This window comes from Embiotoca jacksoni, unplaced genomic scaffold (genome assembly GCF_022577435.1).
Source record: "Embiotoca jacksoni isolate LCO1_2020_lvr unplaced genomic scaffold, fEmbJac1.0.p SCAF_6, whole genome shotgun sequence".
In the NCBI taxonomy this organism is placed as follows: domain Eukaryota; kingdom Metazoa; phylum Chordata; class Actinopteri; family Embiotocidae; genus Embiotoca; species Embiotoca jacksoni.
In genome coordinates this window covers 4,910,001-4,933,753 of record NW_027185414.1, presented here as the reverse complement: position 1 = coordinate 4,933,753, position 23,753 = coordinate 4,910,001, and the positions used below count along the sequence as shown (strand labels likewise).

The window sequence follows — 23,753 nt, the reverse complement described above, 5'->3', positions numbered from 1 at the left end:
CTGTTTGGAGACAGTGTGCCACCTGGAGGATTGAGATGAACATGATGCTTCCAGAGGTATTTATCAGGAGTGCCGCCGGAAAAAGAGAAAACAACCACCCACCACTGAGAAGAAAAAGTCTTTACTATATTACCTGACATTGTTGTCTACTTCAAGTCAAATACGTGCGAGCAGGGCATTGATCTCCAGTGGGGCGGATGACACAGGACAGCAGCAGCTGTCAGTTCCTCGGTGTGTGTGTGGAGCTGTTGACCTTCCGTCGCCCTGCGGTTGCTCCTCCAGGGATCGGCCCGTGTTCTCCGCTGACATGTCTGATTAAATACGTTGGGGTTTTTTTGTGGGATAGTTTTAGTGAGGGGGGTCATGAACAGGTGGTGAGAAATCGCTGAAGCCTCTACACCTCCAGGGACATTTCAGTCTGAGCTCACACTACCTAGAAGACAATTGTTGGACCTCCTAGCACGCACACAGAGCCTCATTTGAGACCAGTGGTCTACAAGGTGTCGATTATGCTTTCTGTCAAAGTGACTGCAGACTCCCTCGAAGACACAACATGCTTCACAGGTGGATTCATGCTGTAGGAGAAGGTTTGCACCTGAAATAAAACTGATCTGACTGGATGCCTGGAAGAACTGACTCCTTCGGAGACATTTCTAGGAACCATGAAAACCATGTACACAAGCTCAGTGTTAATGCAGAATCTTTTAATACTAAGTATAATACAGAAAATCAGTGGTAAACAAAGAAAACACTTTGTCGTTGTTTGTGCCATTTCTTTTTATGTCAGGCAGGAGGAAGTGAGAGAGCAATGCAACTTTTAATACAGAAAAAAAATCATTCTAGCCTCAAGAAACGAGACACGGGTCATTTTTTTAGTGATAGCGAAGGTTTAGAGGGGTCATTCAGAACGCTTTTAAAGTGCAGAGGATTCTCCGTAGGGACCACAATGCATCACAAGTCATCAAGTCTCTTTAACGTTCTCCAAGTATGATACAGCTCCAAGCTCGGAAGAATCCAATTTGTGTGGTTTCAGGGAAAATCTACATTCAGTCAAGATGCCTTTGTCATCTTTTAAAATACATCGAACTCCAGAAATACACTCTTCAGTTTCCAAAGACTTTAAAAACTGACAGAAGTGATGATGTGTACTAGATGGAGTTTAAAATCACGCAAAGGAGGTGCCCAAGAGAGTTATGTCTACGTGTGTGTGTGTGTGTGTGTGTGTGTGTGTGTGTGTGTGTGTGTGTGTGTGTGTGTGTGTGTGTGTGTGTGTGTGTGTGTGTGTGTGGTCTAAGAGTGAACCTTTGGTCCTTTTTCACTTGGTCTCAGAGAGCTTTGCCAGGCTTGCTTGGCGGAAGGCCGTTCGGTCCCTCATCTCCAACACACAGTCTCTCACCATCTCCGCGAACATGGAGGGCCAGAGCTTGTGTAAAGCCTCGCCCTTCAGATTGGTGTCTGACGCCCTTTGGACCAGTTCCTGGAGGTACTGCTCTATCATGGCAGCGCGCTCCGATGACTCCACAGTGCCCTCCTGTCAAACAAACAAGACAATATCATTTTCGTAGGGAAAAAACACGTTATAACTTGGGAACTGCCTCATTTCCTGCATGAACTGGTCACAAAATGTGATCTGATCTTCATCTAAATCACAAGTATAGACAGACACAATGACCTTAAGCTAAAAAGACAAACAGTTTTAATCCTATATGTGTTCACTGAACACATCCATTACACATCCTCAGTGCTGGTGAAAAAAGGAAGTGAACCCTCGAATTCAGTAATTAGTCCAATCTGCACAATGTTCAGGAGGAAATTTGGGACTATTCTTTCTTGCGTAACCTCTTAAGCGCAGACACATTCTTCGGATGTCTGGTGTGAACAGCTCTCTTAAGCTCATTCCACAGTATCTCTATTGTTGTATGGTCTGGGCTCTCCCTGGGCCACACTTGCCCTGCTGCATCATCCAACTTCCACTGAGCTTCAGCTCGCAGACACCCACCCTGATGTTATCCTCTAAGATATCTTGATAAGTTATTTTCCCCTTGATGACGGCAGTCTACATAAAACATTCCAATCAGCACTGTGAAGTGTCTCTTTGGCAAACCTCAGATTGTCATAAGTTTCAACAGGAGTTGAAAATGCTATCATGTAGTATAAGCTATTCAATGAATTTCATTGCTGGTGTTGATGTTATCATGCGATTAGATAAAAAGCCAAAAGAATCACATCCTGATCCACTGATTGAAATAAAAGTTGTCCTTTTATGTCGTTGAAAATCTGTACTAGATGAAATATGTTCATCCCCTATTTGGTCACTAAGTGAATGAGGTGACCTGAGCAGGGGGAATTAGAAGTAAGAGCAACATCATGCCAAAGCAGGCAGAAGTGCCCAATTTACACAAACATGTCACATTCACCACGTGAATGAAGGTTAGTTTGCACCCAAATAAAATGGGATGAAACTGCAATAGTGTGACTGCCCGCTTTTAAGAGGCTATTAGCTATAGAATGAATCTTCTCAGCTGCTGAGCAGGCTGTTATCCCAAATCCCCTTTATCTATTAGTGTGAGTAAAGATGTATATTGAAGACGAGGATTGAGCCCAAGTGTAATCATGTTCGCTGTATTTGGGATCTCTAAAGTGGTTTAGAGATCCCTGGGTTTATATGCCATGTCAGCCAATGCAGTTTCTGGTGTTACTTGTGGGACTAATTCCATTTCTGAGATAGATTCTCGCCGCCCAAATAGAAGCATGACTTTCATGAAATTCACTCTCTAGTTTTGATGATCTCACACTTCTGGCAGGTCACTTTCTTTTTGCCAGATACTTGTATACATAAAATAGCAGTATGATACATTTAATGTAACTGTTCTAAGGATACATTGCAGTAAAGCACTGCTTAGATTTATTTTTACTTGAAATCACAATATAGTAAAAGGGAAAAATGACATGCAGTGTTGACATGGTGCATCTTGCTAAATATGTGGAAGGGCAGGTGATCACATGGTCACGCATGTGAGATCCAAACTGTCATAAGGCAACATGTCAAATGGTAATTCCTATCTCATATTGTATTAATGACCAGTGTGTGAATGTCAATAATGACACCAGAAACTGATTCCTTTTCTCGTCACAACTTGTGTTTTTATTTTTGTCTCTTTTGACACCTGATTCTAGATTCTGTATGAAGGCAACAAAACAGAAAGGTTGATGTACAGAGGGCACCAACTCTGAAACTAAAGAAAGCTTTGTTAGCTATCAGTAGACAAATGTTAATGGTTGATGTGGCAATCAAACGAGTAACTTCCATCTCGTTCAAGAGTTGAAGTAGTTTTTGTGGTGTTGTGAAACTATTGTGAACTAGAAGTACACTCACAGTGCGCAGGCCTCCACCAAGGCTATAGTCCACTCTTCTATGATATGCAAATCAGCTACTGCAACCACTATACATGTAGTAATTTATTTTCAAAACTATTAGAACAAAATATGCTCGTGCCTAGCTGAAGCCTCACATTTCAGTTGTTGTACTGGTTCAGGTCTCCTAAAACGAAACCATTGTCCCTGAGTGCTCCATAACAACTACCTGCTGTATAGAGTTTGAGGAAATAGGCTGCATGTGTAACCCAGAGGATTATTGGTACCCATTCATGTGGATTGTGATATGGAGTCATCGTATTTCAAGAATGGCCTATGTTTTGTCAGTATTGAACTTTACTGCCATCTGCTGGATTTATGGATGTATGGCATTTTGATGGCCAAATGTCCAATCTGGCAATGTTAATGAAAGTGAAAAATATTTTTTGGATCCGCCCTGTGTTTCGAATTCAATACAAAATTAATGACTTCTTCCTTGGCCAATGCTACACCATTTCACCAAGTTTAATAAAAAAAAAAATCAGGTTGGTAGGTTTTCTGTAATCCTGAAGACAAACAGACAGAAAAAACACGGGTAACCTCCTCGATGAAGGTCATAAAACAGAACTAACCTCAGGGCTCTCTGCGTTGCAGTCTCGGTTTGGGTAGTTAAACAGCGCTCTGCTCAGGCCTTCTCCCAGAAGCTTCCCATTATCTCGCAGCTCTTCTGGACTCAGTCCTGCCCGCCGGCCGCGCCCCTCCAACAAGAACTGCAGCTGCCGCTTCCTGCAGGGTGAGCAAAGAGAAGAGAGGAGGATGAGTCAGACACAGCGTGACGAAACACACCAGTGGAGAAACAGTAAATGTTAGCGGCACAAAGTAAGTAAAGGTAATGCTCCTGTCCATCAAATTGCACTCTCTCACCTTAATACTGTGAAACAAGTGAATTGAAACAATTTAAAAACGTATTCGTTTAAGAAATCCATCAGAATTGACAGCAGATGAAGCACCATAAACCGTAAAAACACCATAATTCATGAGCTGACAGCAATCAAACTGACATTGAATGTATTTGAATGTTAATAGATTTCTTTTTAATACATTTCCCTAATAGCAGCAGGATTCACACACATTAAAAGTGATGTAAGCTCCATCAAATGTTGCAGTCTATCAGTATGAAATCTCTCATGATGCACGACTGCACCGACATGTTCCACAGGTCAGTGCCAGGATGCCGAAATATTCAGAAGAGGCTGGAGGCAAATATTTCTTGTGAGATAAAATAGTTTGTAAAGTGTGGGAGAGTGTGTGTTTGCCAAAACTCATCAATGTGTACCAGTCACACATATTGCAGAGTAACACGGTAAAATAGGCTTCAGGGAGCTGGACCGGTGTGTGTACTTCTGTGTGTGTGTTTGTGTGTGTGTGTGTGTGTGTGTGTGTGTGTGTGTGTGTGTGTGTGTGTGTGTGTGTGTGTGTGTGTGTGTGTGTATGTGGGTGTGTGTGTGTCATCAGGAAAAGTGTTGTGTAAAAAAAAATCCTGTGATAAAACAGTAGTTATGATCAGCAGGTCCAGCTGAGTGAAGCGGCTCATGTAAAAACAATATATAACGTCTGATCAAAAACCTGTGACAATACTTTGGGTTTGAGCCAAAAGTCAAAATGATCCTTAAGTTTCTGTCTGTTTTACCAACACAAAGCAGATAATGTGTGTTTACGGCTCCTGTGCAGTAAGATTTTTACACAACAGCATTAAACATTGCAGCGAGTGCATTTAGTTCCACATTAAAACAGTTTTCCTTTGATGTGCGTGAAGTGCCGAGAGATTACATTTCCTAAACATGAGCTCTTCTCACTGTCAAGATCAAGAAATCATCTGAGGCAGAAATCAAAGTCCCCCGACAGCCAATACATGTGTGCTGCCATGATAACCGTTTTCTAGTAAAAAGGTTGAAAGCCTTTACTTTTCACACACAACTTGTTACCAACGCCGCATTGTAAATAAACAGCCAGTGAAAGCAAAGGAATTACACACCGCAGCATTTTACTAATACAACTAGAACTCAAACGAGACTGCATTTGGGGGGCCTATGTCTTCAATTGATATTAAACAAGTTAAATACATCTGATAGCAACATACTGTCTGATATTCTTTATATATACATACTATATATATAAAGTATATATAATATATATATAACACTGTTGGACTCTTGTGACAAAGATATGTAATGGATACATATATTTTACAATTTATTGTCCTCACTGAGATCAGTATACTGAATTAGTAAACTTCACTGAGAATTTTATAATTATAGATAACTTTTTAAAAAAAGTTAAATTTTGTAATAGACTCCAGGCATCTTTTCCTGCATTTTTTTTTTTTTTAAGCTGTCTGATATGGGCCAACATATTTGCTGGTACTGATACAGTATATCTGTGAAAGACCAATATCGGCCATAAAAACTGGCCAGCTGATATATCAGGCTCTACATGCAACCTCATTTTGTGATGACTTCTGGGATACTTTTCATGCTGATAGTATTGTATACCCTGCAAGAGGAGCTGGAGAAGGAGGAAAGATTTTAGTGCACTTCACAAAAATGAAAAACAAGTCTCACCTGGCAAGTCTGTGGACTGCCACATTGATTCAAACGAAAGTAACGATTTTGCATGAAAATAAGACATCAGTGAGATTAGCTCAGCAGCATAATTATGGGGTGACTGCAAATTGGCAAAATACTAAATTTTAAGAGAAAAATGTCACCAAAACCACACAGTTAAGGATTACATGCAACATAAATGACATCACATGTGGGTCAAATACAGTTTTTAGATCAATGTTGCCACATATGTGGGGTTTACATTGTCAGGGCAATTCTGTTCGCGCTCCTTACACTGCAGGACACAGTGAACTCTACCAAACTGCAGGAATGTATTCAAATGAGATCATTAGTTCCACATTTTATGGTGAAGTGATCTTTGACTACAATATCTTAGACGCACAAAGGCTTTGACACCTCACCAGTGTTTTGCATCAACCCCACAACCCACTGAACAACACAAGAACATAAAAAAAGATGTGGGAAAATGAACTCAACATTACTTTGCCATATTCTCTCGATATGGCTACTTGCTTCATAATTCCCTTTTCCTGTATTTTTTTTTTTTTTATTTTTTATTTTTTTTATACTTTGTGCAAATAAATTTAATCCAAAACATACACTTTATGCAACATATAATTTACAGCCGTAAGGTTTTCAGAAATTAGAAGTCAAATCTAACAGCAGCCAGTGTAACAAACATACAATTGACTAAGAGGGAAGAGATGCTGCATGCAGATAAAAGTGATTAAGACTTCAGTGCTGATATGAAAATGATCTTTGGCCCTGAGCTGTTGTGAGCTATCTATCCAAAACAGGATGAGTATGAATCAGGGGGCGAGATGCAGCAAAGAGACAGTTGTCGTAAAGTTTACGAGTTCATTTCAACATGATTCTAAAAGAACAACTGAGGACAAACATGGAGCTTAAGTTCCTGACCAGGCTCTAAGGCTGGGCAATATAGCAATATTAGATTGATAACATGATATGAGACTTCATATCGTCTTAGGTTTTGGATGTCATAATATCATAATACGGCATGTTGTCTTTTCCTGGTTTAAAAAGCTATAATACAGTGAAGTCATGTCATTTTCTGAACCTACCAGATCGTTTTATTATTTTCCTCATTCATTATATCCACATTCATGATGATTATTTATTAAAAAAAAATCTCATGGGTTAAATACTTTGTGAACGCACCTGCATTCATTCCCACAATCTCGTCGCAATATCGATGTTTGATAATAATATCGTTCTATTTGGTTTTGTCAATATTTCCTGGCTGTAGTAACCTCACACTATGCTCTACTGCTCATCAAAAAGTATTGCAAGTTTTGTTTATATTTTATTTAATATGTATTGGCTTTATTCTGCAACACCAAAATGTACATTTAGATCTGCACATTAGTGTCACTATCTGCGGCTTACAGAAATAACAAAATAACTTTAATGAATACGATGGAAGTTTAGTGGAAAAGAAATACATGTTATAGAGTTTTTAGTCAGATGATTTGACCTGACAGTTTTCCACAAGTAACACTAATATAGTGTGTAGTTTTACTTTTGACCTTTCTTAATTTAGTCTTTACACTTAACTAAAAAGTTTATTAAAACCATTAAAAAATATTCTTGTGCGTGACAAGTTGAGCAGATTTTTGCTTTGCAAGGATGTTTTTCATTGACCCAGAGTGACAGACCTCAAGAGGTTTTTTTGGCTGCAGAGAGAGAGGAATGTTTCTGTCTCAGTGCCAAGTACCCAGCCTTACCCTAAGACACAGTCTAATTCCCCTGGCTCCTCAGTGCCAGGCTCTGTCTCCCCACTTCACACAAACCTGCACACACACACACACACACACACACACACACACACACACACACACACACACACACACACACAAGTGTATACGCACAGGCATGCACACACATGTATAGAAGTCTACACACTGAGAAGCTGTAACTCACATTTATACATTGAAGAATCCACACATTCTTGACATATTTAAACAAACAACATGCACCATCCAGGACACAGCACACACCTGTCATTAAAATGCAGTTAATGTTATGTTGTGGTTACGCATCTGAATCCTCACCTGGACTCCTCGAGCAGCAGGAGCAGCCGGCAACGTGGCGTTTCTGTGGCTGCTATATGACCCAGTGTCCCGAACACACGCTCTGCAGCGATCACATCATTCATGGTCACCTGAGGTCGACACACAAACACACAAGACACTTCATTGTGTAATTCAATACAAATCAAGACTTACAGCTTTTGTTATGGGTGGTGCAATTTTGTAAATTTTGTTCTTGCTTTGGCTAAATAATTCAACTCTGGGATAAGACATAAAAACAACAGCTGATACAATGGAAACAAGCAGCAGGTGAAACTAATCTAAAGATCGTTTATCAAATCAAGTCTGAAAGGAGTTCCACTGGAGAGGAAATGTCCTCAGGTCGGACATTCCTGCTAACATAGACCTATAATTTAAGGGTGGCAAGAGTAAAGGGATACTTTGACATTTTGAGAAGTACACATTTTCACTTTCTGGTGCAGAGTTAGATGAAAAACAAATCAATACTCTCATATCTGTCCTTTAAATATGAAGCTACAACCAGACACCAGATAGTTTACAAAAAAAAAAAAAAACTGGAAACAGCTCCCATGATTCTGTTGAAAATCAACACCAGCACGGTCAAAGCACACTTCTGTCTTACATGTTAAATTCAAAAGAAAACAGAAGTTTGAAAATGACAGTTTGCTGTTTTAAGGGCTAAACTTGTGTCAGATTCTTTCTTGGATCCAGTTATTTAGTTATTTAGCCTGGTATAACCATATTAAAATTTACTGCGTAAATATAAGAGCTTGGCAACGCTCCATTGAGGACTGTTTCCAGTCATTACATCCTAACTGGTGTCAACCTTGTGTTAATTGTAAAATTATTGGAGCAGCCTCTAACCAATTAACCACCATATACCGAATGTTGTGAGCCAAAACTCTACCACCGCCGCCATTGTTGGAACTACTTCAATGTTATCACATTTAGCCACCCCCAATGGTCGCTGATTGGCCCACATAACAGAGTGGCTGAGCAAACCTTAATCCAAACAGAGTTTCCAGACTGTTATCACAGTGAAGACTGAATATGTGTGCAATAACTGGGCAGAGCCAGGCTGCAAGTTACCACTTAACCAACAGACTCCAGGAAGTTACAAATCATTGTCAAGACATACAACATTGTACAGATTAAACATACAAGATATAAAAATGTAAAGGAGACATTTTTTGAGGTGCCAATATGAAGATTTTTTTATTCCGTTACATTTTCCTTGTTTCCAGCTTCTACACTAACCTGCTGCAGTCAGGAGAGCGGTATCAACCTGCTCATCTAAATCTCTTAAAATGGCATATCAAACAAATTCTGTTTCATTGTGCATTAGAAAAAAAAATATATTTAATTACCTTTGAGTAAAATTTTTTATTGGTCATTAGATTTCTGTCCTACAAAGACAACATGACTCATTACATCGTATACAGGAGGAAGACTGCAATCAAAATCCAGCCAGCCCTTACCTCCTGGCCATTGATCCTCTGCAGGTTGAAGTGGTAGAGGCGGTAGATGACGAAGGAGCGCCACACAGCCAGGCTCACCACTGGGTTGCCCTCTGGGTGGATGGTCAACTGGTCTAGACGCCTCACCTGAGCCAGGGCGGCCAGCTGCAGCAGACGGCTGATGTTGGTTTCCATGAAGATCAGGTGCTACAGAAACAGAAAGAAGTTGGTCTCAGGTCAAATTATAAGTTAGTTATGCCTCCAATTTAATAAGTTGAATATGGCAAAGATTTACAAGGTAGGGGGCTTTGTTTGTCTTCATAGATCTAGAACACGAGCTTTCAACACACCTAATGGTGTTTTGGATATAAATGTTCAACCACTTACCACTTGCCCATACGTGGGCAAAGTTTTTCATTCTTCTAAATTTCCCTAGGTCTTGGTTTCTCAGTGTGGAGTACCCTGCTTACATACCCGTGTCGCTCATGATTAAACCTGCCTCTTTGTGTACAACAATTTGTTTCATGCTCAGCAGCGGGAATGCTCTGGAGCTAGTATGGCTGAAGTAGAAGAAACACATGCATCAGACATTAGAGACCCTGGACTACTGAAACAACTCTTCAGTGTCAGTTCTCTGTACTAAAGCACTATGGCAACTTTTTAATGATTATGCAGGGAAAGAACATCTTTGTTTTTTGTGCAGGAGGATACCTAAGTAAGATGGTGTTAGATTAGCCTGGGAAAATGTACATTGGGTTAACACTTGGGTTAACACACTTGGGTTAACGTGGTGTTCTACAAGGTACATTGCCTAAAAAAGGGAAGGGTTCAGTAAATGAAGGCAAAATTGGACAGCAAAGAAGTGCTACCGGGCTGCAAGGGGGCAGATCTCCATCCATCAAGACCTCCAAAGTCCTCCCTCTTTGTGTCATGGTCATGTCATGGCAGTTTGGAGTTAGATGATATTCAGAGTTTACTGTAAACACATGTGAAGCTCAAAGGAAGCATTCAGTTTTGTTTTTTTTCCTCTTGAGGAATTTATGTCAGTGCTGTACCACTGCTTATGATAGTATGTGGCCTCACCGACAGATTTGGGAACTTGACCCTTATTCGCGGCAGTGTTGGTATGATGGCATCAAAGTTGATGTAGCGGAAGGTTATTACAGTGACAGCACCAGCCGTCTGAACACCCCAGCCCCTCTCCAGGGCCTCCAGAGCTCCGAGTCCAAACAAACGCAGGGTGTCTCCATCCAGCTCCGCCAGGTGACTGTCTGATAGGGACAGGCTCTGAATGCTGCCGCTCCCTGTCTCCACAAATCTGCAAAGTGAACACAAACACACACAAAAACACTTTGAATTTGTTGCCTTTAAAGAATGATCCAAAAGTTTGCTAGCTGTAAAATTCAAGCATTGGTCCTTGCCTCTGTTGTTTACAGCTTAGTGAGTTTTGGAAAACAATTACGTCATATGCTGATCAATGTCGGTTGGTTAAAGGCTTCTCCAGTAGATTAAAAAAAAAAAAAAAAAATGTCTACGCATAATAATATGCAACGACTGGAAAAAAAACAACAATGGAGCTTAGCCAGACCCACGAAATTAATTTGGATCTGGTGAGGTTAACCCTGCCGAGATGTCAATTCTCTGTACTGCAGAGAAGGAGCTCTCCTAAATGAGGCAAAGAGGCGATCAAAGGCTTGGAGTAAACTGAACAAATCTTTCAACTGGATTAGTAAATGAGAGATATATGAGAGTCGATTGGGGTCTCAATCAGATAAACAAGGAGGACCAAGTAGAGGGAAAAACAGCAGGAAGAAAGAAGGGAAGAAATGTGATGCAGACAAAACTGCTATTCTTTGTAAACAGGTTGTATTTATACTGATTTTCAGAGTAGTTTAAGATCCAAAAACGTTTGTTTTAGACTGTGAGTTAAAAAAAAAACAACATACAAAATTACATGTTAATTGTGCTGAAGCTTTTCATTATGATAAACAGCTTAAATGTATGTTTGGTTATCATAGTCATGTACTGTTGATTAGGTCTGCAACTAACAAATATTTCATGATCAATTCACCTGCTTCTTATTTTCTCGATTCATCTATTAACCACTGCTTCAAAACTGACAGAAAATACTAAGAACTGCCCTTCATTATATTCTTATGTCCAAATGGTGTCTTCAAAACTATTTCTTTGTCTAACTTGCAGTCTATAGCCCAAAGCTACCGCAATCAATTTACTATCACATAAGGCAAAGAAACCTTGAATCCACAATTGAGAGCCAAAGATTCTTCTTTTGAATAAAATGCATTAAAGGATTCAGAAATAAATAACAAGAGAGATGACTACTTTGTATTCAGTTGATTGTCTTGAGAGGTGAAAACAGTGGTGATGGATGATCACTAACCAGAAATCACAGTGGAATATTCCAACAGGCGACATGAAATGTTTACGCTGCCAGTATAGATAAGGCGATCCATCATGAATCCGGTATGGAAGCCCTTATTAATCAAATGTTAAGGGATGGTCATGGTGCAGGGGATCCCACAGATGTACTAAAAGAAATGGATATGGCGTGGCAGAGTCATTCTTGCTGTCAGTTTTTTTCCGAGTGGCCAACGAGTGAACTCCAACTTAAAAAAGTCCCCTGAAACCATAGAAAGCACATCCTCAAGGGCCATGATCGCAACAGCTGACCGCATACTTTGAACAACACACAAGGTCAGTTATTACGCTGGTTCATTTCAGCACTTCAGGAGCTGACATGGACACTGACGGACATACAAAGGATTCAAAAAAGCGCATTTTGGCAATGAATGCAGCTACGAAAGCAGATGTAAGTGTACACATTTTGTTCTTTAAAATTTGAATGGAGAGAGTGGTGGGTACACTCTTCCAGATTAAAAAAAAAAAATCTCAAAATTAATTCAAATGGAAACAACAGCAGGCATGTTGTGTGAAGATTTCAAACCAGAACTGATGGGGAAGAAGCTGCAAAGTCCAAGTGTGTCATGGGAAGAAACATTGAACAACATTAATCAGGATAAGGATAAGCCACAATTTAGAGCCACCAACTGCAGTAAATCAAATGGAGTTTGGAGAGTGGTGCAGGAGATGGAGCGTAACATGTAGATAAGAGAGTAACTTCTGTGCGCCTGGACGCATGCCATCAACACACTCTGCAGAGTGTCAGATATTGTTCCCTCGTAATCATGGCTGAGAGGTTGCCAGGTGGCCCTGATTCCCCTCATGACACCAACACATGCTGAGAGGAGAGAATAATCTGTCACAATTAAGGGGATCCTGCTCCAGACAATTAGACTCAAAATTTTATTCAATTAGGCCTATCCCACTTAATCCTACTGAAGTCACCTAGCTTGTACATGTTGTTAAATATTGTGAGGTAATGATGCGACACAGCATTCTGTCATTTCACTGAGTTAAAAAGTGAAAACAAGTGGTTCAACTGCACTTATTGGGTGCTGAGTCCTGCAGGCTATTAATGTAAACTGTTCCTACAGCGTGTGCTGGTTTCGGACTTCATGTTTCATTCAAGGACGGAACTAAACTTCTTTCTCACTATTGTTCAGAAATCTCACTGATTTATGTGGCTGAAAAAACACCTATTTATTAAATAAAAGCATGAAACAGTACAAAGGCCGTTCCACGTCCTCACATAGTGACCAGCTCCACTACTGGATTTCTGGGTAATAACTCCTCTACTGCCGTGCATCCCTTCTTTCACGTCTAACGGGAAATGAAGTTGAGTGAATCTTTAATTGCTCACAACTGAATAAACTTGGGGCTGCATCACAGTCACAGTTTGGCAGCGAAACAAGCTTTTGTCCCATAAATTTCAGACACATGTTGACACTATCAAGCTAAAAGATTCATTTCACTCTCGTTCTAATTTGTTACCGAACTGGGGCTGCTAATGTCAACCAGAGATGACATCATGTGTTTTCTTTGTATAAAAAGACAAATGGTCCCATCTAGTCAATACATCACATACTCCATGAAAAGACAATTTTAAAGTGACATTAGCTCTCGCTCATAGTCTATGGACTATGAGGGGATTTAGGTTTACGTGTGGTTGTTAAAAGTTAGCCAAGGATCACGTTGCCATGGTAGGTCCTGTGAAATATTGAAGGGTGTGACTGTAAGTGGCACTATTTCAGAAAGACTGTTGAACTTCCAGCTTTCTGAAAACTGATTTAATTAAAAAACACTGATTGATGCAAAGCATTTTCTCCATTTTTCAAAAAATGTAACTATGTTCTGCTGCATTGCACTGGAGTTATGACATTTAGCTGTAAATGTTTTTTAACCCCTTTGTGACACAAATTATTTTGTTTATATAGTTTATAGAGAATTAATATTACCATAACCTTTTTTCTCATGTATTGTTCTTATCAAAATGGTTATTTAGGTTTAACATATATAAGTTGGCTACTGTTATTGCCAGAGCTTGTCAGGGGGTTCCTTTTGGTTTTGAATCACTTGAAATGTTTGTTGTTACTCTGGGTAACCTTTTCTTTTTTTCTTTTCTTTTTTAATATGGCCATAATGTTTATTCATGACACAATAAAATACAAAATAATCCATTAATCACACCTTGAACAATGTGTGAACATAACTATATTTTGCAGTGTTTGCATGTCTCCCTCTTTCCTGGTATCTGAACAACGTGACATTTGTCGAGGTGGAATTTTTAGAATTCCAACAATGCGAAAATTGTAGACTTAAGCAATATTACACTCCAGGGTGTATTTTAACGTGATTATTGTCATCATTGCCAATAATCACGTTAAAGCTCACCCTCCAGTGTAATATTGCGATTATACAACTAGCTACCATCTAAATAAAATATGTAATCTAAATGTATTCATATTGTAGGGCAATTCGCTCTCAAAATATAAAACTTTTTTGTTAGCGGGAGCTCCGTTTCCATGGCAATACATGGGGAATGACTAACAACTGGAAAACAATCAGTCGCCTCAGTAGAAGCGAATGTAATGTATCAATGTTTACCACTGCAGGAAGTTGTCCGACCCCTAGCAACGACCCTAGCAACAGTGACGAGATCTAGTCCGCATTATTGCTTTCCAGATATCATTTCTCAAACTGAATAACTACAGCACATAGAAACACTAAACTACTTCGCTCGCTCAATCTTGTTGTAAGTAAGATATCTGCTGAAAAAAATATATCGATACCCTCATGTATTTTTAAGATTTTAGCACCGCTTCATGTGCAAGAACCAAACCGCCGCGAGGATTGTAAGTGCGCGACTATCCGTAGTATTACGGTATGGGTGCTCGGAGCCCTACAGTTGACAGTGTATGTCAGAGCACAAACCAAGCTATGAAGTCCAAAGAATTGTCTGTAGACCTCCGAGACAGGATTGTATCTAGGCACAGATCTGGGGAAGGGTACAGAAACATTTCTGCAGCATTGAAGGTCCCAATGAGCACAGTGGCCTCCATCATCTGTAAATGGAAGAAGTTTGAACCACCAGGACTCTTCCTAGAGTCGGCCGCCCGGCCAAACTGAGCGATCGGGGGAGAAGGGCCTTAGTCAGGGAGGTGACCAAGAACCCGATGGTCACTCTGACAGAGCTCCAGCGTTGCTCTGTGAAGAGAGGAGAACCTTCCAGAAGGACAACCATCTCTGCAGCACTCCACCAAGCAGGCCTGTATGGTAGAGTGCCCAGACGGAAGACACTCCTCAGTAAAAGGCTCATGACAGCCCACCTGGAGTTTACCAAAAGGCACCTGAAGGACTGTCAGACCATGAGAAACTAAATTCTCTGGTCTGATGAAACAAAGATTGAACTCTTTGGTCTGAATGCCAAGTGTCATGTTTGAAGGGAACCAGGCACCGCTCATCACCTGGCCAACACCATCTCTACGGTGAAGCATGGTGGTGGCAGCATCATGCTGTGGGGATGTTTTTCAGTGGCAGGAACTGGGAGACTAGTCAGGATGGAGGGAAAGATGAATGCAGCAATGTACAGAGACATCCTTGATGAAAACCTTCTCCAGAACGCTCTGGACCTCAGACTGGGGCGAAGGTTCATCTTCCAACAGGACAGTGACCCGAAGCACACAGCCAAGATAACAAAGGAATGTCTTCGGGACAACTCTGTGAATGTCTTTGAGAGGCCCAGCAGAGCCCAGACTTGAACAAGATTGAACATCTCTGGAGAGATCTGAAAATGTCTGTGCACCGACGCTCCCCATCCAACCTGATGGAGCTTGAGAGGTCCTGCAAAGAAGAACGGGAGAAACTGCCCAAAAATAGGAGCCAAGCTTATAGCATCATACTCAAAAAGACTTGAGGCTGTAATTGCTGCCAAAGGTGCTTCAACAAAGGATTGAGCAAAGGCTGTGAATACTTATGTACGTGTTATATTTTCTTCCATCTTTATTTTTAATAGCTTTGCAAAAATTTTAAACAAACTTTTTTTACTTTGTCATTATGGGGTACTGTGTGTAGAATTTTGAAGGGGAAAAATTAATTTAATCCATTTTGGAATAAGGCTGTAACATAACAAAATGTGGAAAAAGTGAAGCGCTATGAATACTTTCCGGGTGCACTGTATATTTCCTTTTGATAAACATGTCCGCTCTCCCTTTTGTGACCACGTCAAGACCACATTTTTTGAGGCAGCTATGAAACAAAAACAACTCAAAAAATTATTAAAGTTCATATACTGTATGAACATATTTTTTCAAAAGTCTAGTTCCTGTTTTATTTTCCTACACAACAATTCACTGGGGTCAACAACCTGCAAGTTGATCATGAAGCTTTCTCTCAAATTTGAGCTCTCTGCAGCAGGTTTGGAGTTAAAGAAATAGTTCCCAGGAAGAAATGCACCCACAGACACACACACAGACACACACACTCTCACACACACACCAAGTGGTTGCCCTGTTCTCCTGCCTCCCACAGACCTGATCCAGATGTGTGGATGTGCAGGTGTAACCCTCGACCTGGCAGCTCTGGAGTCGCAGCACTGTGGATGACTTGTAACAAACCATAAACTGTCTCTTCATGGTAAATCTCCTGCTCTTAGGATTTCCTGGGAATTCACATCCCCTCGGACCTGATGTCATGATGTGATGTCATGAAGTAAGTAAGAGTGTTGAGTCAGAGACAGGTTCATCCATCATCTGCCCCTGTGTGCTCTCTATGGGGGAGGGTGGTGTAATGTTTTTTCAGCGTGCAGCACTTCAACAGCTATCTGAGGTAATCTGGACTACACTGTGTGGGCATTATAACCCTTCTATAAACCCACACACTGGTGAGCAAAACGACTTTTAAATGTCCCACCTACTGTTTATATTTCTAAGCATTTTGAGCATTTGAGAACAGTTGTTTTTTTCTCTGTCAGGTTAGAGGTGCTGCCCTGGTTTCTAAGTTCCTTTGGTATTTTGTCATTCAATACAAGCCAATGTAAGACAACTCCCAAATCATAAAAATGTGGTTGACTGAATCGCACAAGTCCTCTTCATCACTCTAACCTGTTAAGCCACATGACTGAAGTTACAATAGACCCTGTAAAGGAAAGCCATTTGCATTGAAGCATTTTGCTTCAGGGGATATTTTCATTTCCTGGTGCAGGAAGGACATGCCATCTTTGAAACATGTAATAATATCCCTCGACACAGCCCCAAACTTCCATCTCAGTCCTCCCCCCCATAACTCATCCAGACAAGGAGCAGTCTGAGTGGGAGAGGCTATCAGACCTCTACGTTCACATTAACCCTTCCATCATTGTGTTGTAAACACTGGAAGGACAAAACTGTTTTCAGACATTTCAAACATGAATGTACTGATTTCAGCTGAGATCTCACATAGCTCAGGAGCAGCAAATGCCCATGTCACTGCAGAAAGTAAAGGGGTCACTGTGTTCCCAAGAATATTTCAAGTCATGCTTGATGCAGCAGCTGTTGCAGCAACTGAAGAAGTTTACCAAGATGGTTTCACTGCACAGTATAGGATACATACAAAATATTTCTGGGCAACTTTTGCTCCCACTGTCTAAAAAGTTGGGGCATTTACACAATTTTGGGAGCACTTTTAAAAAAATAGAGGCCTAATTAGTGAATAATTTTGCAGTTTTTTAATGTAAAATGAGCCCAGATTCAAATATATACAGTAATCAACAAGTTGTGTCAACAGGAGTAAATAAGAAAACAACCATTGCTGTTCAAAAGAAAGGTGTGTAATCATCCTGATGTGTCTAGAATAACATCTGTCTGTATGAGAGAAAGCAGGAGACAAGTCGAACTATTTATGCTTTTATTTAGCTCTTAATAGCCTTCCTGTATGTACAATGCATAAGTTAATGGATAACTTGAAAACTTCATCGCTGCAAATGCGGGATTGCCTGGAGTTATTTACATACCAAGTGTGAACAACAGCGCTGTTTGTCTGAGTGTGTGTTACAGTGAGAAATCAAAATTAAATGGAATGAATGAAAATAAAATGATGGTTTAATGTAGGATTAGGAGACGGCTAAATTTGTAAACGCAATACATTTTTCACAATCTTGGGGAAAAATGTTGCCCCTCAATGACAGTTTTTAAGGAGATTTTTTAGTGTATTTTTCCCCTTAATTTCCTACATTGTCTCTCCATGTTTTATCTAGGCCATTCTGCTATCCATTAATAAGGAAATGAGGGAAGAGCAGCTGCCAGAGACATTGCATAGAAATATCAGTGACAGGAAGAGCCAACCAACAGCATTAATAAAAGATCTTTTGAGCAGTTGGGGGTGGAAGCAAGTTCATTGTGGTACTGTATGATCATCAAGTGCAGAGAGAAGCTCTGATCTAACAGATAGAATAAATCATTAGAAAGTTTTTGGCTTACTTGGGATCTCGTGGGCTGTTTGGACGGCTGTTGGTGCGAAGTCTGCTCTCTGTTCCCCCTGATGGTCGCTCTGGTCCTGAACCTGGACTTACGCGTCTGATGAAAAAATAAACAAAAGTCCTCAGCAACAGAGAAAAGCTTTCTTTTAAAAGCTCTCTCAGATTCAGAAATACAATGCAACAATATTCTAAAATAACCAGACTCACAAAAATAATGATAAATGTTATAGTGTCTTTGCTTTCTAATTACAAATGTACACACATTACAGGATGGATCAGAAATCAAATGCATCACACACAACACAGAATTTTACAAAGAAATGGACATACTCATCTCACTGTCACATATGCTTCCCTCTCACTTACATACACACACTATGTCATTTTTTTTCTCCATCAGCTGTCTATCAAACTAGCAGAATGGTATGACCAGCAAAATTCTGGTTTTAAGTCAAAGATATTTTACTGCTATTTTAAAGGCACATATTAAGATGAATATGAAACCATATGTGTGTTCACAACACATGCACACTCTGCTTGTTTCACACACAGAGGCAGACAGCAGCGCACAAAAATGCAAAAGAATAAAAATAAAAAGATTATATTTGTGTGCAGATATCTGCTAACCCACACAAATAGATGTGTTCCCTCTGCAGAGAAGTATTTCCTACTAGTCCACAAATCTGCCGTTATAGTAGCAATCCACCAAGGTGTAAGCACAGCTGTATTTGAAAAGAAATGGGAGATGACACTGATAGATTTAATTCATGATATCCCCAAAACACACCTACGATTCATTGGGACACCAAGTACAAGCCCTTTGAACCATGCGCCTTCCTTTGCGCTCAGATTATCTGTGGATTGAGACACACCCTACATACACTTGAGCCATGCACTTTAGACTGTGCTTGGATCGTTAAAATATAGCCCAAGGTCGCACAAAACACTGGTGTCATATCAACCAGTGACCATTGGAGTTTGTTTGTACCTCGGTTCATCTGGAGAAGACTCCTGTGCGAGGCCGTTGGTCTGGGCGGGGCTGGTCTGGGCAGGGCTGTGAGCCGGGCTGTTCTCTGGACTGACTTCTTCTTTCGTGCCATTTGTAGGCGGCAGCTCCAGGGAGGCCCTGACGCCCTCCCACTGCTGTGCTGCATTACGGATTGCCAGACGCCGCTTCTCCTTGGTGAACAGAACACACACACATACACACACGTGGAGACAGAGAGGGTTTCAAGTGACAATTCTCCCGAGGAGGACACAGAGAGGAGCAGAAACTCAGCTAATAGAACCTCACTGTGTATTTTGAAACTACTCACTGATTTTACTGAGGCAGATATACTACCTCACTGAAGTCTGATATCGTAAAGGCACGTGTTACTTCTAGTTATTTGCTTTTGTTACATCAGTACAACATTGTGATTTAACTTCATTTGGCTCTTGCAGCAGAAAAAAAGTGACATCCGTCCCCGCCAGAGAGAAGATTCCTGCCTCTCTGCTGTATTTCAATTGTTCCCTCTTTGCCAAGCTGTAGTTTCGATAGGCTCGACTATGGAATGTGCCACTCCTCGATGCAGGGGTGAGTCAGTATCAATTCATAGTGAGTCCTTCGCCCTCATGAACCCGAGGCTGCGCCATTCAATATAACATTTTCTCAACACTGGGGATTAGCGAGAGTTAGGTTACTGAGTTCTGCACAGAGTTCATCTCACAGCAGGAGCTTTGGCATATGCACAAGATCACATTTACTGCAACGCAGATGCATGTGCAAGACACAGCATCTTAGATCAGTTAAAGAAATAATGTATAATTTACGGACTGATTTACAAATACAGTACCCATGTGGACAGTGGACTCCCCCATCCCAAAGGGCTGTTGTAGCATGTAGAAAAATTACAGTCCATAAAGCATCCGAAAAGTGTATTTAATGACCGACTAAAGTAGACTCATCAATCAATCCCAAGACACATAAGTTAGAAGACGCATAAAAAGAAGGGACAAAGTTGGAGGAAAACATCCTACATATTACCTTAATATCTTTAAGCTTTCATGTTTAATTTGGTTTGATGCAGCCTGCTATTATCAGACTTAGATTCACCATGTGACGGTCTGGTCACGTTCCATTGAGGATTGTTTTCCCTTGTTGCATCCTTTAACCGATCGGCATTGACCATCGTACATAGTCATTTGTGCATCAAAACTCGACCACTGCTGCCATTGTTGGAACTACTTCAATGTGATCGCACTTGGCTGATTGGCTTGGTGGGATGGCTTGGATGTAGAGTGGCTGAGCAAACCTTAATGCAAATAAGGTTTCTAGACTGTAATTTCAGCAAAGACTAAAGTTGTGAGTGATATGTAGTTGGAGGGAGCTGGTTTAGTTTTGACGGGCAAGCTGAACAAAAAGAAAGAAAAAGAGATGCCAAGGAGGTTGGTTGCTGTCCAAATACACACTTAACTCTGAATCTTTAATCATTTCAATGTCCTGATACTGTAATGTGTTTTGTATTTAAACAATATGCAACATTCAGCAGATGAGTAAAACACAAATCAGAGCTCTTCACTAATTAATATGTGGTGTTTTCTGAATGCTAAAATGCTTGATGTTATCAAAGCTGCATTCAGTAGTTTGAACCTTCCCCACGATCATGCTCTTCCGAACCATACAACATCCAGTTTAAGAGAAAGGCTGCACTGCGTTCAGTGAACAATTGTTAATCTACTGTCTGAAATGTAGTCCGTAATGTGGATGTGCTCTAAATGTAAGCACTAAACCCACACAGACAAAGACGACAACAGCAAATCGGATCAGCGTGGTACCTTATGAATGGTCTGCTTGTGACTCTCCCTCTTCTTCTCCTCCTCTTTTCGAGCCTGTACACCTGCCATGCGCCGATCCTCGTCCTGAAAAAGATAGCTCGTGCAATCAGAGTGTCGCTCCATTCATGAGTTCTGAATTATTCAAGAGATAGGGGAACCACAAAAGACGCTGTCAGGGAAACAGCTCTCTACAACAGAAACCGACCACTATGGAGGCTCAGAGAAATTCTCACACCAGCCGGCTGCATCACAGGATTATCTGTCTGATTTTCAGTCTCAGATAAACTGAGCCCAGCTGTTGGGGGAAGCCAAAACTCCCAGAATGCAACGCTGACAACACAATCTGAGTGTGCCGGCTAAGAGCAGGGGGATATTCAGCTAGCGAGGATGACGCTTCACTCTGATCAACAGAGTAAAAATGCTAGCCTGAGTCAAGTCAGTGATTTCAGCCAGTGGAGAAAGATCGGGATCCTAGACCTGAATGTCACTATATTGCACTAATTCTGTGCTAAAAAACAAACAAACAGCTGTTAATACCAAAGTACATAAGCAGTTCTCTTTTAAACTAATCAGGCTTACTGATTGCAAAGAGTGTTATTTTTCAGCAACAACACAGTCGTTGTTTGGGCTGTTGCCACAAAGTCTATTAAGTTATTTATTTGGCCGATGAGCATTCAGTCAACTACATTAATTACTCCAACTTTGAAGGCAACACATTTCAAACATAATGAAATTTTTGCCTGGAAACATAATAGTTGGCTTTAAAGAAGCTCTGTGTGCCATATTAAATGTATTTACAGGTAAATAATCCAATCACATACACTGTGTTTTATTAACAATTAATCCAAGCCAACCGATTATATATTTCATCGAGAACTGAAGCTCCAGTCTATTTTATGTGTGTTGCTTGAACTTTCTCCTCATTTGTAGTGTTAACTCGAGCTTCATTCATAAATAATAGCCAACCTACAAGCAGTGAGACGTATATTTTGACAGCAAAGTGACAGCATAGTGCACCGGAGGGTAGGGCGTTATTCCAAATCATTTGGAGGAGAAATCTAGACCTTCATTAGCAAATACAAGGTTTTCCCCCTGAGCAATATCATGATACAATTTTAATGCTGACATTTCCGTTGTCATGTAAATATTTTGCATCTCCTAAATGCAACCTCTCTAAAAAAATAAAACAGCAGCGTTGCTCCCAGGACTGGCAGCCGTGGGCCGGACTGTGTCAGAAAAGGTTTAATGAAATCCTGCAGATCATGAAACTTGCTGAACCTGAAACCTGTTAAGGACCACATGTGCCTTAAAATTCAAGTAAAAACTTGAAATAAATTGTTGAAATTGGAGGTTTTTTTTCACCGTATCAGCAGTATGTTTTGAGGGCAAGGTGTGTGTGACTTACAGATTCCTTGAACAGTACAAGCTCAGACCTGGGTGCTCCGTGCTTGACAGCTTCTAAAAGCATACTGATATTTCACCTAGCACATTGTTGGCACAGTGTACAAATTATATCAATTTTGTTAGATTGTATTTAGATTATGTGTATTATAAATGCTTAGTTCAGAGAACAAGTGAATGAGACACTGTGGGAACTGTACTCACAATAAAGTGAATGTCAAGACAGAGTCACTCTCAAGAATCAACATGTACAATGTTGTCAGGAACATGTGTTGAGAGAGCAACATAAAGTTTTGGACCATTCGCTGAACATGTCATAATATGGCATGGCTTGTATGAATGTGAAGCGCAGTGTAGCAGTGAGTTGTGGTAATAATTGTCTGAGTCATCCTCTTCTTACATGGACCAAAGTTTCCTTTGATTCTTTGCTGCCTTCAATCCTTTGTGCATCTATGTTGATGAAATAAATACAGCCTAATAAAAACCCTCACATGATGTTGAAACATGAAAAAAAAATCTGAATGGCAAATAAATTAAATCTTAGAAACTTAGCGGCCGCAGCCATATTTCATAGCATTTAGCCGGTGGCCTATTCATCTCTTGTAAACACAAAGTTAAACAGCTGAATCTTACTGTGATGCGCTTCATGTCCAGCTGTCTCAGATGAAGCACACAGCGCAGGACGGCCTGCTTGTACCATGTCTCCAGGGCTACGGGATTCCCATCCAGGGTGAGCTCGGAAAGGCTGCGCGACTCTCCAAGGCAGGCTAGCTGATCGACACTGGAAACAGAGAGACAACATTTTGAATGAGCGCATTAGTTTAAGCAAAGCATAAAGCATGAACGTTTTCAGCACGAAGACAAGTTACACTCGCTGCTTTACAATAACACAAAGGAATGATGACCTAGCATTGAGAGGTAACCGCCAGGTAAGTCAAGACAACCTCGCCATCTATGTGTTAACTCTGAAACCATTCACCTCAGCTTGTATTGACAAGCAATGATAAACTGGCAATTTAGCAGGTACTCTGGCAGCCTGACATTACTCAGGGGGAATGAGGAGGGAAAAATCTGCTACACTGTAGATATCAGCCTGTGGCAAAAAGGAGACATTCTATCATCGCTAATTTGTGAGAATAAGTTTGATGAATCATTC

General features: G+C 40.6%; 1 protein-coding gene across 2 annotated transcripts in view; it reads right to left on the bottom strand.

Annotated features, from left to right (window-relative positions):
- Positions 1 to 683: 683 nt before the first annotated feature.
- Positions 684 to 23,753, bottom strand: part of LOC138213036 (leucine-rich repeat-containing protein 49) — a 36,942-nt gene continuing 13,872 nt past the window's right edge. Inside the window, exons 10-18 of one of the 2 annotated variants that reach the window (XM_069173846.1) lie at positions 23,231 to 23,378; positions 21,197 to 21,280; positions 19,368 to 19,555; positions 18,381 to 18,476; positions 10,591 to 10,825; positions 9,529 to 9,714; positions 8,051 to 8,160; positions 3,987 to 4,140; positions 684 to 1,531 (exon numbers count right to left, since the gene is read on the bottom strand). In XM_069173846.1, the coding sequence (XP_069029947.1) occupies positions 1,316 to 1,531; positions 3,987 to 4,140; positions 8,051 to 8,160; positions 9,529 to 9,714; positions 10,591 to 10,825; positions 18,381 to 18,476; positions 19,368 to 19,555; positions 21,197 to 21,280; positions 23,231 to 23,378 (1,417 nt within the window). In that variant the 3' untranslated portion in view covers positions 684 to 1,315. Of the gene's footprint in view, positions 1,532 to 3,986; positions 4,141 to 8,050; positions 8,161 to 9,528; positions 9,715 to 10,590; positions 10,826 to 18,380; positions 18,477 to 19,367; positions 19,559 to 21,196; positions 21,281 to 23,230; positions 23,379 to 23,753 lie in introns of both variants that reach the window. The other variant, XM_069173845.1, reaches the window with a different exon arrangement.